This window comes from Protomyctophum bolini, assembly GCF_963924005.1.
Source record: "Protomyctophum bolini genome assembly, chromosome: 15".
NCBI lineage: Eukaryota > Metazoa > Chordata > Actinopteri > Myctophiformes > Myctophidae > Protomyctophum > Protomyctophum bolini.
This window is the reverse complement of record NC_137876.1, coordinates 30,278,053-30,294,048: the sequence shown is the minus strand read 5'-3', so window position 1 is coordinate 30,294,048 and position 15,996 is coordinate 30,278,053. Positions and strand designations below refer to the sequence as shown.

Below are 15,996 nucleotides of genomic sequence, written 5' to 3'. Positions count from 1 at the left end.
CACTGCTTTATGTGATATAAGTAGGCTCTTGTGGCCAGTGATGTTTGTTTTCTGATTATTGTCTTATCAATCAGAACCTGGTCAGTAAATAAAAGTCATACTAGACCTGAGAAAAAAAAATGTATGGTGGAATTATTTTCCAGATGAGTAACTTATAACTTGGCCACTCGATTGTGAACACAGGCAGATTCCCTCCAATGTAATTAGGCTTTTTTTTTTTGTGTCCCTCCTGCAAACTTTGAATGGAATATGGATAATCTGAATGAAACATACCTACACATTTGTATATGTTTTGGACAAAATTATAACTAATTTTAGGTTATGCAGAAATGGGCCTTTACGGGGAGTAGGAGTTGCAAATTCTAAACAGGTGGTAGGCCTACACGGGCTACTGAACTGAGTGGTGCAACTCCGTGTGGGGGTCCCCGGTGGGTCCCCGGAACTTCCAGGCCCACAGGAACGTGCCCAGGGTGCCGGTGAGCCGAGAAATGACAGAGTTGCTGTGTGGGGGAATTAGCATTTAGCAGACACCTCTCCCCCCCTCTCCCCCTATCTCTCTCCCCCATCCCCCTCTCTCTCCCTCCCTCCCCCTCTCTCTCTCTCTCTCCCCTCCCCCCCTCTCTCTCTGTAATTAACAGGCAACAGTGCAACACTATCTCTTTCTCTCTGTTTCTAGCACAACAGCGCCACTTTTGCCCCTACTGGTATTCTAAACTGGGACAGGCAGGTACGTGGACATTGCTGTTCCTTGCACCACTCAAACATCATCTGCAAGGAATTTCTGGGGAGTAGCTCATAAGTCATAACATATCTACAGTGAATTTTTATTAAACAAACATATTGCAAATAGAGGATAATTCAAGCTTTCCGTACAGCTGCAATGTTGGTGAGTTTTACGTTATTTAATACAATTCAATTCTGTTTGGATGAATGGGCTGTCTATGGGAAGTTGCACCTAGGTAGCACCTTGCTGGAAAGATCGCAGCCGTGTGCATAGCTACAAGTTGACAGGATTTTGTAAAGATTTTTAAAAGAAGAGAATGTAGTCTTTTCTTTTTTTAATCCAAAATCTTGTCAAAACTCTTGTAGTGTATGGGAGGAATCTGGAGTTGTGGGCAAAAGTTTTTCCTGTAAAGTTGCCGTAATATTCTGTAGACTAATTTTCTGTAGCCAACTGTCATTTCTGTTCATATTATTAATCGTAATATAATATTAAAGCAACTTTTTATGTAAGGAGGAACTGGTTGATATTCCCTCAGAGGGTATCAATCAGTGAACAGCTGCAAAGCATAATGAGGGGTGAGAGGCTGAGAGCTAGCATCACTTCAGGTGTGTATGATGACTGGTAACATGGTTTGTTTTGACAAGTAGTCTACTTCGATGATGGCATGCCATATTAGAACGACAGCGAGCTGGCAGTATTGGGGTGTGTTTCGGTGAAGTTGCTTTGCAAGAAGGTGCTAGGTGCACATACTTTTCAAAGAAGGAAACGCAGTTTCAATCCGGGAAAAAACCCATGCAATGACGAGAACACCGTCCCTAGCCTGTGTGTGAGTGTGTGTGTGTGTGTGTGTGTGTGAGTGAGTGTGTGAGTGAGTGTGTGACCACGCGAGGGAGGGAGAGAGCGATAGTGTGTGTGTGTGTGTGTGTGTGTGTGTGTGTGGGTGGGTGGGGACGTAAGTAAGTAGCCTACAAGGTAAACCCGCTGCCACGGCCACAGCTGCGCCGACTTTTCCATGGGAGAGTGAACTACACCTTTTGGATATAGAAAGTTTTGCCTCATTGATAATGGCAGGTGAGTTGGGATATTTATCTGATTCAAGTAGCCTAGCCTGCCTAATGTTTGTTGTTGCTATTTGAGATATTTGAAAGTAATTTGAATTGAAAGTGTTAATTGTAAGTGTAAGTGTAAGTGTTAATTATTTATAACGATTTGCCGTTATTTCTCCAGTGGGTCAGCCGGTTGGGAAACGGGATAGCCTACCAATTTTATCCATGTATAGGACAGAGAGACAAGAAATTGAAATGGAAGTGTAATAATAATTATTATTAGGCTATATTAATAATAACGTACGAATGAGATAATTCTCTAGGGCTACTGCAGCTTGGATGTGTTCCACGTGAATTTTCTGGGTGATTTTCAGCCAATCTCACTGTATGTTTCTTTTCCCTTTTTGCCTCCTTTATTAGTATGAATTCCCGTTCTGTTCTTTGGCTTTATAGAAGTGTATATTTGTACGTCTCTAAATATTTTGATGAATTGAACAAGGTGCATGGACCCTCTTGTAAACAAGTGTAATGCTTTATTGGGTTGTCCACTCACAGTTAACAGTCTTTGTATTGAGTTGTGCTTGAATTGTACTGTAATTCTGCAAACTGTTTCCATCAATCAATCAATGAATACATTTCAGACAAATTTATCACAATGGTAGCCTATATAAGTTAGGCATATAGGCCAATCATATGCTAATAATAATCTATAGACAATTTATTTTATAGCAATGGAATGTTTTAAGAACTGCTGCAAAAAAATGATCAAGAAGGAAAAGGAGCCTGAAACTCAAGGTAAAGTGACATAGATGCATATAGGGGTGGGCGATACATGGTGATAAATATCGTCGAGATGATACAATTTCTTCACAATATGTATTTTCAAACATATCGTATATCGTGATACAGTGAATGCTCATTCTATGATTTTAGACAAAGTATGTTGATCTAAAATGGTCTGTTTACTCTTTCTTTTAGTTTTTGTTATACCTTGTAGGTGTAACTTGAAAAATAACCATAAAAAGTAATAATAGTATCGTGGATCATGATACTACTATAAAATAATTATATTTTTCCATATCACACACCTACATAATCACTGTTTGTGTGACGGTGTATTTTCTTCTCACATGAAGTTATTACAGTCAGGATGCCCCCTGCCAAGGTGGGAATGGGCCCAGATGAGGCGAGGAGGAGCATTGGGGTCTCAGAGGACTACCTGTTGTCCAAGCTCCCTCCAGACGGAAGAGAGGTTCCCTTTGTCCTGCCGACGTTCAAGCCCTCTTACATCCAACCTAGAGGTTCTCATTATCCCAACTTACAGTCTGGGCCACTGAGTAAGTAGCCTACTACAGTCAAACCTGTTTTCTGAGTTGGTTACCACAAAGACTGTGTTGTGGCTCATTATAATACGACCCTGTTTTTTAGGATATTTCCATTGGAAAAACGTAGTCTTATATTCAGGCCAATAGGGTATCAATAAATCTTATCACTATAAATTGCGCTGGTGCAATTTGTTGACTCTCAGATGTTTGCCTGGAATGTATAATAAGTTGGAACTTGGAAGTGGGTATTTGACGATACTTGGACTGCTGGTAATAAAAAATAATCCTAGTCCTACTCCTGATAGATGATAGATTGATTCACAAGATAAATGTACTGTATATACAAACGGTAGTATTTAGCTTTGCTTTACTTTTCATTGATCATCAAGAATAGTATGAATTCCATTTGTCATCTGACTGAGGAACATAAGCAAATTGCTGGGTTTCATTTCAGCAATTAATCATTAGCTATTGAAGGGCCAGGACACCAGGAATATGTAACCTGGAGGAATAGACGATTAGCAATAGGCTCCATCCCTACACAACCAAGTCCTGCTTTATATTCCATAGGTTCAACCAGGACAACGTATGCAGAGAGGAAAGCAGAGCTCTCAGGGACCAGTCAGATCGCCTACAACACAGAGTCCACATTCCATCATGGACAAATTGCTGAGTACATTTCTCCTGGGTCAGTCCGCCGCAACACATTGCTAAACAAGAACTTAAGTCCCCAAGGTAACATCATATTATCATAAATCAGATCATCATCAACATTAGAGTTATTCTAGGCATCCTGCATACTATCAAATATAAATATTTTCTTTGTAAGGTGACATTAAGTCAACTTTTTAATAAAGTGGTGAAAAGTACATTGTAGCAAACATTAAGCAACATATTTAACCGTGATATATGTTTAACTACATGTTGTGCATGTTCTAGGTTGGGATATTAAAAATGGGAGGCAAAGGCTATGCAGTTCCATGTTTGACCTGTCCCACAGCCACATGCAGGTACGTTTGTTCTATATCTAATCTGTAGTCACACAGCGTTTCTCACCCTGTGTAAAAACAAACCTAAATATAGCTACAGTCTCTTTCCAACGACCTCAGTGTGAACATTTTTCAAACAAACTTGCTTGGAAAACGAGACTTGCTTGGGAAATTAGGTTATAAACTAACCTACCTGCTGCTAAACTACCTGTCACAGAATGTTCCCAGCAGTATTTTATTTCTCAGCAGGATCACAGGCAAAGAACATCTTTATAGAGGCCTATGCATATATTTGGTCCTGACGGCCCATACAAAATTGGAGGTGTCCACTAACCCCTAGCCCTGTAATAGAGTATTTTTGATGGACATGCTGACTACATTTGTTCAGTGAAGTCAGATTATGTGGTTCATAATCTGACTTCACTGAACAAATGTGGTCATTCATGGTTCTGTGGGCTTTCAAATCATGTAATAAACAAGCATACAGCCCAAGATAAACTGGTCAGGGTCATGCTGAACCTCATTCTCCGCAATCACACCGGTAAAGTCTCTTCCAACAACTCTGTTGACCTTTGATGGAAAACAGAGCTACACAATTAACAGTTTAGTACACAGAGTCATCCATAACACTCCCAAGTCAGAAACAGGAACACTTACAGTATAACACCAGATCCATTACATCTAATGTGTGCCTGCCTGCCCACAGTGCCCAGATACAACTGGTTGTTTGGGAAGTACACTCATGTATTTATGGAACAAACTGCCTTTACATATCAAGATGATCACAACTCATAGATTTTTCTTCTGTGTTTTCTTTAAGAAGGAAACAGACTTTTAACACAAATTGTATGTTTTATGCATTTGATTCCGTAACCATGAGGACCATATTGGAAATACATCTGAATGTATTGTGTCATCCACAATGATTTTAACTTGTATACAATATGTTTTTTTAATTTGAATTGGAACCCATCCAGTCACTGACAACAATAATCAGACATCACAGATGAGGCCCATCAGGCCAATTGGCAACATCACAACTTGATCAGTAGCAGTAATAGTTCCAAAGTAAGAAAATCAGAAAATGTAATAAGACAAAATCTGATGAGAAAAGTCCATTTAACAATCAAATAGATGTAGATAAAAAACACAGTAGGATTTACAGCAACGAAAATAATTGCAAAGTTTAGCATCATTCTGGAGGCGAGCACACCTTGATGTATCCTGTATGTATCTATGTGTAAGATCAGTTATTTCTTATCCGCCACGTGTTACTCAGCTCAAGCTGTGGCGCAGCTTTGTTCCCTGTAATTAATCAGTGTTACAATAACACTTGAAGTATAAAGAGTGAAGTTAAGAATACTTTGCTTGGGGCGAGTCCTCTTCATTACATAAAGGATATCACATATCCGCCTTTCATTGGATCTCCATTACTTAATACGAGTGTTTGATTGTCTGTATTATGCACACTCTAGTGTCTCGCCCAAAACCATGATAAACACCACCATGTGTATACACATTGTGGTGCGCGTCAGAGCAATGTTGTTTTACAGCAATACTGTCGGAGCTCTGCCAAAACGCTTTTAATGAACGTTTCCAGTTCTCAAGAGCAAATGCCAAATTATGTGTTGGTGTACTGTCGAGTATCCTGACAGTGGTCGACTGCCTATTTGCAACCAGAGATCTTGGGAATGATCTGCTTGAGGAAAAACAGTTGGCAAACATTGTGAATTTCCCTTTTAAAGACACAACCATGTTAAAGTGATGCTGTTTATTCAGGGGTCCATTTCAGCTACAGAATTTAGCTATAAGCATGATGGAGTCATGATCTGTCCAAATCCTTTCCAGGAGTTGTTATTGCTATGTTTTACAGCGCTTTCTGCTTTATGATGACGGTGATCACTGATATTTTATTATGATTTCTCTGTAGCGCTTTGACTCTGCCTCCAGTGTCCCGAGCAGTGCCTCTTCTGTGATCAGCTCCATTGAAAGCAGCCTTGGTAACTATTTGTCAAGCAGACTTTGTCTTTTCACAAACATTTTCCCTTTTTTGACCGGGTATGTTTGGGTTTGCTTGTATTGTGTGGGTTGGTGGAAGGGGCATTGTTCCCATACATTCTTCACAGTTCCAAATCGACCGTCCGAGACTCACCCTCCTTTCTCCTAACCCCCCCCCTCCATTTCATCCTTTCACTTCCTACAATCCCTCAACCCCCACAGGACCTCCCTGAGTCGGATAAGAATCACTCCACATTGCGCAATCATGTTTGTGAAAGGGCAGACACAGCAATCACTCGCAAATGTTCATTTTACTTTGGTCCAGCGTCAGTCAGACATCTAGAGACCCTCATCCATACTGACTTACTCACTTCCCCAATCCCAATGTCCCCAAACCCAATGTCAGTTTAATCCTGTATTTTTATTTTTTTATGCGATAATTGCCTTTGTATTTAAACGGCCATATAATGATGTAATTTACATTTAAAAAAAATGTCAACATACTTTTGTGATGAATCACTTTCATTTGCCATGTAAGTTCACAAATAGAAGGAATTTGGATTTGGCAGGTTGCACACGTCGTTAATACGTTAATGTGACGCAAAAACGGTACATTTCCTCTTCCTAAATTACTTCCATATTGCATTTCAGAGTCCATAACTCTGTCTGGAGATGAGCGTGAGCTGGGAAAGGTGTGTGTCAGACTGAGCTACCAAGAGGCCCTGGAGCAGGTGTGGATCACTCTGGTCCAGGTACGGTTACAGTACATCCCATGAGGAAAGGGGACCTTAGAGGGACAAAATGCTCCCTTGTTCTCAGCTGTTATGTTGTTCAATGGGGCCTCTGTGTGTCTAGAGAGTCCTTCTGCAAGTAACCCCTTCCCATTAGCTTGTGCTCCATTAACTTTGGCTCACTCAGGAGAAGGTTGAAATTTTGATTAACTGAGTGGGCCTGATTGATGCTCAGGTACTGTGGTCAGAGAGTATGCACATCACAGCTTCCACTGATAAGACACACACACACACACACACACACATGCAACACACATTAATTTGAGTGCACTCACACATTTCAGAGTACACAGTCTCAAGGACACCCAGGAGGTATACATATTCTCTCAGTTGCGCGCGCACACACACACACACACACACACACACACACACACACACACACACACACACATTGATTTTCACTGTCTCTGTAATTTCACTGATATTTGTTTCTGTTCATGACAAAGCAATTTTGTTAAATGGTTTATAAACAAAAGCACTCACTGAACTGCACTGATCTCTCATCTTATCTCTTATCAGTGTTCAGACCTGAATCTCCCTATAGATGGTGTTGAGCAGCAAAAGATTGGATTTAAAGGGATCATCACCATGGCCAAGCCAATACAGTTCAAGAGCTCAGTCAAGGAGTGCTCTCAGGTAATAATGACTAATGAGTCACACATTTGAAACCCATTACACAACTCGGATTGAATAGCTTAAAGTGTAATGCCATGCTTGCTCAGGTTTGCTCTTTGCTGACCCTGTGCCATTTTACATCTTAAAGGATCCGGCACATTAGGTGGGATCATGGATGTCGGTAATAGGAGACGTTAGACTCATCTATGACATCACCATGCATAAGAGCTTTGCAGTTATCTAAAAACAAAATCCCAAAGGGAGTTTTGAGTTATCAGAAAACTGCAATTTAAGAATCTCTATAAAAACACAAAAATAAACCCATGTCTAGAGCATTTCCCGGGAGCGTACCTACCGGTATGTTCCCCAGGTTCTATGTTACCCACTATGCAAAAAAGGTTCTTTGTTCCCCACTTAGAATAAACCTAAACCAGAAACCTAACCTAGTAGTTTTAGTAATTCTAGTAAGACTAAAAGTATACTTGGTGTTACTTTTAGTAGCAAATTCTGATTTAAGCTCAGTCTTCAAACAATCCATTGAACTTTAGGCCTACAAATTAACACTGGCATAAAAATAAACTAAAACATAATTGCTCAGACTCAACAAAGATGGCAAAAACAAACATTCTTTGTTCTGTACTTATACATACAATTGTATAGTACAAAACACTGAAGTCCTTAAACCAGAAACCTAAACCCTAAGGTAAGTGGGGAACATAGAACATAGGGATTTATTTATTTCCTTGTCATCCATCATTGCTAGGAACATGTTAACAGTGTGTTCATGACAAACACAGGGCTGGACATTTGGGTAAACATGTACATCTACTTCCTCAACAGCATATCCATCACTATAGGCAGAAGTCACATACATAAATGACCCAGAACAAGCTCTCAAGCTGGTTAAGCTCTTGTTATATATGTACACAGCAAAATCCCCAGTGTTAATTTATTCATTTGTAACTGTGAGAGTTAAATTAACAGGATTGTACTGTGTAATTACTCTTAAACACAGTTATTACAAATGGTCAGTTCCTGTTCCAGTGCCAGCTCCGGCTGCCTGGTTTGTCAGTAGTAGAAAAGGTTTAGCCTCCCTGTCATTGTTCTGTTTTAGACATTATATATTTTCTTCTCTCTCCTTCTCGCTTATCTTTTCCTTCTCCCTCCACTCCTACTCATCATCCCCTCTTCCTTAATCTCTCCTACTCTTTCCTCCAGGATGTTGCCTTCATGGAGACCTTTGTCTTCACCGTGCGTCTGCAGCAGCTCCGCTGCAGCGCCCTGGTGCTGCGGCTCCAGGCACACCAGCCCAGGAAACACACTGTGGCAGAGTGTGTCCTGTCTCTGAGACAGCTGGGTCCCCACGAGATGGAGCGCTGGCTGGACCTCAGTCCACCATCCAAAAGCACTGTGGGTCTTTGCTTTCTTTTAATATCTCTTTGTCATTTTCAGAGGCATTTCTAATGTATCATGTAGTAAAGCAGACAGACAGACAGGAGAAAAGGGATCATGTGTGACATTTAGCAAAAGCGATTCTATGATGCACACACTAGATTAACTATTTGTGACAATCTGTTAATTAAGATGATTTAGAGGAGAGGGCCAAGTTCAGTTAAGTTAAGTACAGACGCCCGGGGGACCCCAGTCAAAGTAAATATGGTTTAAGGTCATTGACGTCAGAGATCTGCCATCCCGCCAGCCAGACGGTTCTAGACAGCTATTACCTGTTATTGTCTGTTATCTTATTGGCTGTGTAGCCAAGAGGAAATTCAAGTGTTATGGGAATGTCCCAGATTTCCAATAACTCATTCCTAGTGACAATTCCTTCGGTACAGCTCTGTCTTTTTATAGCCCTATGTATGTGCACAGTAAATAGGAACACCACATGAAGGGACTGTGAATACCTCATAAACCTGTCCCTGTGATGTATTGTAAGTTTGTAACCTGCTGACATGTATAGCAGTACACCTAGTCATAACAGGGCAAGAAGGAATCCTGTTGCATAATCACAAAAAAGCTGTTTTTAATTTATTTCTAATTTAATTTTATCGTATTTTATTACTTTTCATTTTAAATACATAGTGTATTTATTAAAAAAGGGGAAAAATGAAATAAGTAACATAATATAGGAAGGGGGCATGTCTGATAAAATGAATATCAAAATAAATATTGAATCAAGCAACAGCTGTCTGGAGTGCACACTGCACAAGCAACTGCTGTCTGATAAGACAAAAATCCAGACCTGTGTGAAGTGAGGGTTGCTCTTTATCATACATCATCATGACGTAACATGTCGATTTGCTCGTCCAGATTGTGACGTACATTCTCCAAGTAAGATGAAAATCTACACCAATAGCTGAATATAGCCCCTCAAAAAAGACAGAGTAGACCCCAGAAGTGAAATACTCCTTTAAGAGATCAGGCGGTGAGTCATCATTAAGCTCTCAGAAGGGAGCCTTCATTTACAGAGTGATTCTAGCCATCCAGTGGACACAAAACCTCAAATTGTCCAAAGTGCTGCCAATCATTCCGTTGAATCGTAGATGCTCACACTCCCAGGGTCAGACCACAGCATCACATGGTCTTCTTACACAACACAATGTGCTAACAGTCAAATCCTCAGTGTTAATGGAGTTACCGTAAATGGAATGTTATGGGTCCATTTGGTTACATTTGTACACTGGGTTATTAATGCATTGATTAACACAGGATTTTACTGTGTATATTCAGCCCAATTGTTTGTATAATTATGCAAAACGGGCCCCCTGCTGGAAATTAACCAGGGATGTTCCTATAATGTGGTGGTGACCTGTGGTGAAGTATGTATTCATCTGTTGCTTCAATATGCAGGAGGGTGAAATCAGCCCCCGGCGTCTTCTGACAGAAATGTCCCGGCTATTGCACCCTCCTGCCTTATAAAGCACACAATGAAAATTAGGTGTAGTTAGTATTGCTTTCTGAATTGGATTTATGGGGTTTTGTAGTGAAAACTGTCATAGTTAATGACGCATGTAATTCCGACGGAGCATTAGTCCGACATGCGTCCACATGTCGGACATGCGCTGCTCCCGTGCTTGCGGTTATGGTTAGGTTGGGGTTTGATGTGGGTTGTCGTTTGTCGGACCAATGACTAGTCTGAACTACGTACTGCACCCAACAACATGAACTGTAGCATCCATATTCTGCTATGAATTGTCAACAATAGCATATCTACAGTTTTACAGTACAATCGATCAGCTACTTTCAGCAAAGCAATATGGTGTTGGGGGACAAAAGGTTCAGACGAAGTATAGAGTCATGGGGGACCCCAGTCAACTATAGGGTTTAAGTGGTTAATATACAATGAATTACTCTTACTTAATATCTACAACACTGTTATGTTCGTCACACATGTATTCTGTGTTTATACTGTAGGTCTGCCACGCTGAGGTACATCTAGCCTCCTGTTTTCAGCCTGTCAATGGACGTGTGCAGCTCCAGGTTCTCGCAGCTCACAACCTCCCTGCATCGTCCTCGCCCCTCACCCAGGGTAAGTGATGATGCAATTCAGGGTCAAAGTGGAGCATTCGGGGCAACCCGATATCCAAGTGGTTATGGTGCGTACCACATGGACTCAAATGCTGGGCAATCGCACAAAACAATAAAGAGAAAAGATCTTTGGAAAAGCAACTAATCATTTGTAACTCGACTATAGAGCATGGTACAAACACTGCCAGGATCAACAGCAAACAGCTTATAACAACAAACCAGGGACACATATGCAGAATGTACTGACTTTGATGTAAAGTATCCAACCCCTCAATATTCCGACCTCCCATAATTTCGAACTAACACTATCGCAAACCCTAACCTAACCCTAACCTCACAGGAAGCCACGGGTAATTTTTAGATTAGTTGTTACCCCGCCACACATGTCAGGAGCCACAGGTGATTTTTAACCCGCAGCACGGGTGAGTCTGAGTCTTAATCGGCCATGCAGGTCTGACTAACAGGATGTCTGACTGAGTGTATTCTGCCTGAACTAGCTCAGTCGCAAGATACACATCATATAATCATATAATTAGTCCTATTGTCAGGTGAAACCTTTTTCATGAAATGACATTTCATGAAATGTAAGCGACCTAGTCGCCAATGAAAGCTGCCTAAACGCCGCCTAAGCCAATGGGAGCCGCCTAAATGCCGCCAGCCAAACGCGTAGTAGCGACCTAGTCATGATTGGCTGCCTCCTAAGCTATGACACCTGCACGGCGGAAGTCTGCAATGCCCAGACCACACTCAAGTTTCTCAACCATAGACATAAACACCACAGCAGAGCGGAGCGCCTGTTAACGCCACCTAATGTTACTGGAGAGCAGGAAAGATGCACAACGGAGACAGCGTTTGTTTCACCTGACAAATATGACTATTTAATATTTCTTGTTTTCATTATAAGATGGCACAATTCCATCTATTCACTCTGCATCTCATTGGTGAGCTATGCACAGCCTATTTGTAACTTACAATCTAACAATTCATCATCATTTTTTCGACCACAGTCGAGATCATGGATTTCACAATGCCACACCAGACTTTCCGGTCCTTCATTTCCATCCCAAGTTCCTGCTTACTTTTTTTTTTTGTCCCACCATTTTGTAACCCATTTTTCCACCCCTCAATTATCTAATGTGATCATGGGCTCTACACACCCTTCGCCAACCTGGGGAGAGCAACGGACTTGAACTCAGGCTTCCTTCATGCCTGAGTGTCCAAGTTGCTCCTTTACACCTGACAGGGGGGAGTTTCCCTGGTTGGACGTAGCGCGGAAGGAACATGTTGTTCCAACCAGTTCCTTTCCCCTCCATCAGGCGCCCCGGCTGGCCAGGGGGAGGCAGTTTAGAGACCAGCATTACTGCATGTTTTTTGTGAGGGTACCTACTACCTACCCTAGGGCAGGTGTTCCCAAACTTTTTTGGACCAGGTACCCCTTTTGGGGTAGATATTTTTCCAGGTACCCCCTCATCCTCGCAACACGGATAACAATATATTTACAACCACAAGCAGTGTTTCCTGCAGGAAAAAGCTTTGGCATGGTGCTGGGCACAGGCCGCAATTTTGAGTAATTAATTAATTTGATTCATTAATTAATAAGATTAATACATTAAGATTAATTTGTATTATTGCTCTTGTATTGCTATCTGAGACACTGGGGGGACACTGGGGGACACTGGGCAGGCACTGAGGAGGCACTGGGGAGGCACTCAGGGGCACACTGGGGAGGCACTGGGAAGGCACTCGGGGGGCACACTGGGGAGGCACTGTCTAAATGTAGACGTCTAAATGTAGACGTCTAAATGTAGACGTCTAAATGTAGACGTCTAAATGTGTACGTCTAAATGTGGACGTCTAAATGTAGACGTCTAAATGTAGACGTCTAAATGTGTACGTCTTCTCTTATGGGGCATATCTTTTCAAATGGGGGTCCACAGGCTAAGTAGTGTCAATTTGGGGGTCCTTGACATGAAAAAGTTTGGGAACCACTGCTTTAAACACTTTATGAACATGAACAAAATAGATGGGTCCCCCCTGGAACTCCCTCAGGTACCCCTGGGTACCCCGGACCCCACTTTGGGAACCACTGCCCTAGGGGATACGGGGAGAACATGCAAACTCCACACAGAAAATGTTTATACTCTGTGTGTGTGTGTGTGTGTGTGTGTGTGTGTGTGTGTGTGTGTGTGTGTGTGTGTGTGTGTGTGTGCTGCCAACTTATAATCAATAGTGAGGACCAGTTTTATGAGGATAGGCTGAAAATGGTGGTCCTTTAAGCTTTTGTTTCTTTCTGTGGCCACCTCAAGGTAAAATATCTACTGTTATGTTGCTGTATGAGTGGTTTTGGATAAAAGCATCTGTAACTCTTAACTGCTGTGCTTGACGACTAATTTTCCTCTGCGGGATTAATACATAAAGGTATATCTATCCACCAAATGACACATACAGTGCATGACAAAAATAATTAACATTTCCACTTGACCAATTTTGTAGAGTGATATATCGCATGACACTTTTTCACCAAAGCATACATTTTGATTATGTCCCCAAAGGATTCTTCGTCAAGGCGGAGGTTCACCAGCTGGGACGGGTGGTGATGAAGAAGAAGACTCGAGTGATGAAAGCCTCAGGAGGCCAGTGTCAATGGATGGATACATTTCACTTCCCCTTAGCTACTTTGGACCATGCCTCAATGCTGTCTATTAAACTGTACAGTCGCAGCTCTGTCAGGAGGAAACAGTGTCTCGGCCAGGTGAATATCATGTTATACCAACGTGTTTTATAGCTGATGGATTCCTTAGAGTGAAACTGAAAGGATGTCTCAGTAATGTAGTAGGATGGTATGAAGGGTTGTTAAAGTGTGCCCTCCAAAAAGACATCATTAATAATAATCTCATGTAAAAGAAAGAGTTGAAAGTTAACATGATCACCATGTGTTTCATTTCTATCAGGTCTTACTGGGATTTGATTGCCCTATAGCAGAAGCCATGGAGCAATGGAAGGACACTATGGCCCATCCTGAAAAAGTGGTAAAAACATGGCACAGACTGAGTGGAACCTAGATTACTTCTGACTTTCCCTATAAATGGGGAAAGTATTTTTTTCAAAGGGAAGGTCAACAGGGACATACTGTAACGCATCTGTGATGCAGGCCCTTGCTACTTGCTTTTCCAGCCGACCGGGCACAATGCTCTTGTTAGCTATACGCAGTCAGTTGCTATGACGAAAGTGATTGTAAAATAGTGGACATTCTTTGAATGCCCCTGGGGGCCACATGGAGGTCCATGGAGATGGTTACCAGATTTAGTTGGAGTTACAGTAGTTATATGTAGCTAATACAGGTACTGTAGTTTAAACAAAGCGTAGTGTACATATGCTGAGACTTTTATGTGTTATTTTTAAAACTGCAACCTGGAACTTATTTTAATAAATAAATGTTTTTTTTGTTTTTACCAATCTGTTTGTGTTGTACTGTATGTGAAGTGGTTCCCAAATGGTATGCTAAAGGACACTAGTAGGGTTTTGTGACAACCACACCTTATTATTGCACTCATTTCCCAATACAGAGATAATTCTTTATCCTTAAAAATATTTGAACCACTTATTTTCCCTATTTTGGGCATTTAATTATTATAAACATTTTCAAAAATATGAATACAGTAGTGCCTTGAGATTTTGCCTTGCCTATTGGTGTTTTGGGCATGAGTTAGAAAACCATTGTTGGAGCCATGTTAATATAACATAACAGTGGTTCAGTGGTTAGAGATGGTCTCCATAATCCATCGAGAGATTTCTTTCTTTTATTTTTGGGGCTTTTTCTGCCTTTATTTGATGTAAAGTAGACTAACCCACTGAAATGGGGAGTGACACGCAGTAAAGGTCGTCGGGATCGGGACTCAAACCTGCAACGCGCGGTCAGGCTGGATTTGCAGCCAAGAGTGGTTTGGTCTCCAATCCGCAAAACCAATCTGCGAGACCAGAGTTCAAATTTAAAGGTAGTTCATGAAACCTATGCATTGCAGCTTAAATGTGATTTTCTTTTTTACCAAAGAAACTATTGAGAGATGTGGCATTTGCTTAACAAACAATTTGTTAGTTGAGTATAAAAAGTATTTGTTTCATCACTTGTGAATAACACAGCCGTCTTAGTAAGACTTAAGCTTTGTAATATGTTTTCTGGTTTTGTACTTGAATTGAAGGTTTACATGTTTTTTTTGTGTACATTGTAAGGTGGTCCAATACTGACTACTGACTAAGTATGTAGTTTTAAAATCTCAGTACAGTAAAATATGTTAGCATATTGTATCTCTAAACCTAGATAAGGCTTTTAGAAGCCCTTTCTTTTGTATAGTATTTGTAATGTAATATTGAGCACCTAGTTGATTTTATTTTTTGTAATGTAATACTATTGAACAATTCAATGTAAGAGTCTTCAGAATGGCCAACTATATCTGTATATCAATAAAAGACAAGAGGCATAAAATAAAACATCAAGTGATTTGTAGGTGCTCTTTGTTAATGGGACCCACAAACTACTAGACTAGCAAGACTAGGCAATGTATAAAATGTGTTATTATTCAGCAATAAAAGAGTTGTAAAAAAATTACATGAAAAAAGAAAGATATCTCAAAATAGACAAAGTGCCCCTCGGGGCACAGGTCTCCCTCCACCAGGGCAAGTCAGGTGGTGGCCTCCTGGTGGCACTATAACATGCCAATGTGAAAAGGGTGGGATATATTCCTCAGCTTAGTAGGAAAGTCTGTGAATGATTTCACGTAAATTGCACGCTACATTCATGATTTGAGGCTTTTTGTTCAAAATGGGCCAATCCTGCAAACTTTGAAAGCCAAAGTTAGCCAATTAGGATGGAATATGAAATATCGGACAGATCCGTCTTGAACACATGACTATAGAGATACTGTGTAACAATTTGCGGGATTTTTGTAGGTTTGTGGTTGTTTGAATAGGAAGGGTCAGAAG

The 15,996-nt window shown here is 40.9% G+C and overlaps 1 protein-coding gene across 2 annotated transcripts; it reads left to right on the top strand.

The window, feature by feature from the left end:
* Positions 1 to 1,670: 1,670 nt before the first annotated feature.
* Positions 1,671 to 15,476, top strand: tc2n (tandem C2 domains, nuclear). 2 transcript variants are annotated; one of them, XM_080784908.1, is made up of 12 exons: positions 1,671 to 1,795; positions 2,500 to 2,565; positions 2,916 to 3,107; positions 3,666 to 3,830; positions 4,035 to 4,105; positions 6,015 to 6,084; positions 6,734 to 6,834; positions 7,393 to 7,509; positions 8,707 to 8,898; positions 10,903 to 11,017; positions 13,569 to 13,768; positions 13,968 to 15,476. In XM_080784908.1, the coding sequence occupies exons 1-12, from the start codon at positions 1,789 to 1,791 to the stop codon at positions 14,076 to 14,078; spliced, it is 1,407 nt and encodes a 468-aa protein (XP_080641034.1). In that variant the 5' UTR covers positions 1,671 to 1,788; the 3' UTR covers positions 14,079 to 15,476. The 2 variants fall into 2 exon arrangements, with proteins under 2 accessions (XP_080641034.1, XP_080641033.1); XM_080784907.1 differs by having other exon boundaries at positions 2,907 to 3,107.
* Positions 15,477 to 15,996: the final 520 nt, after the last annotated feature.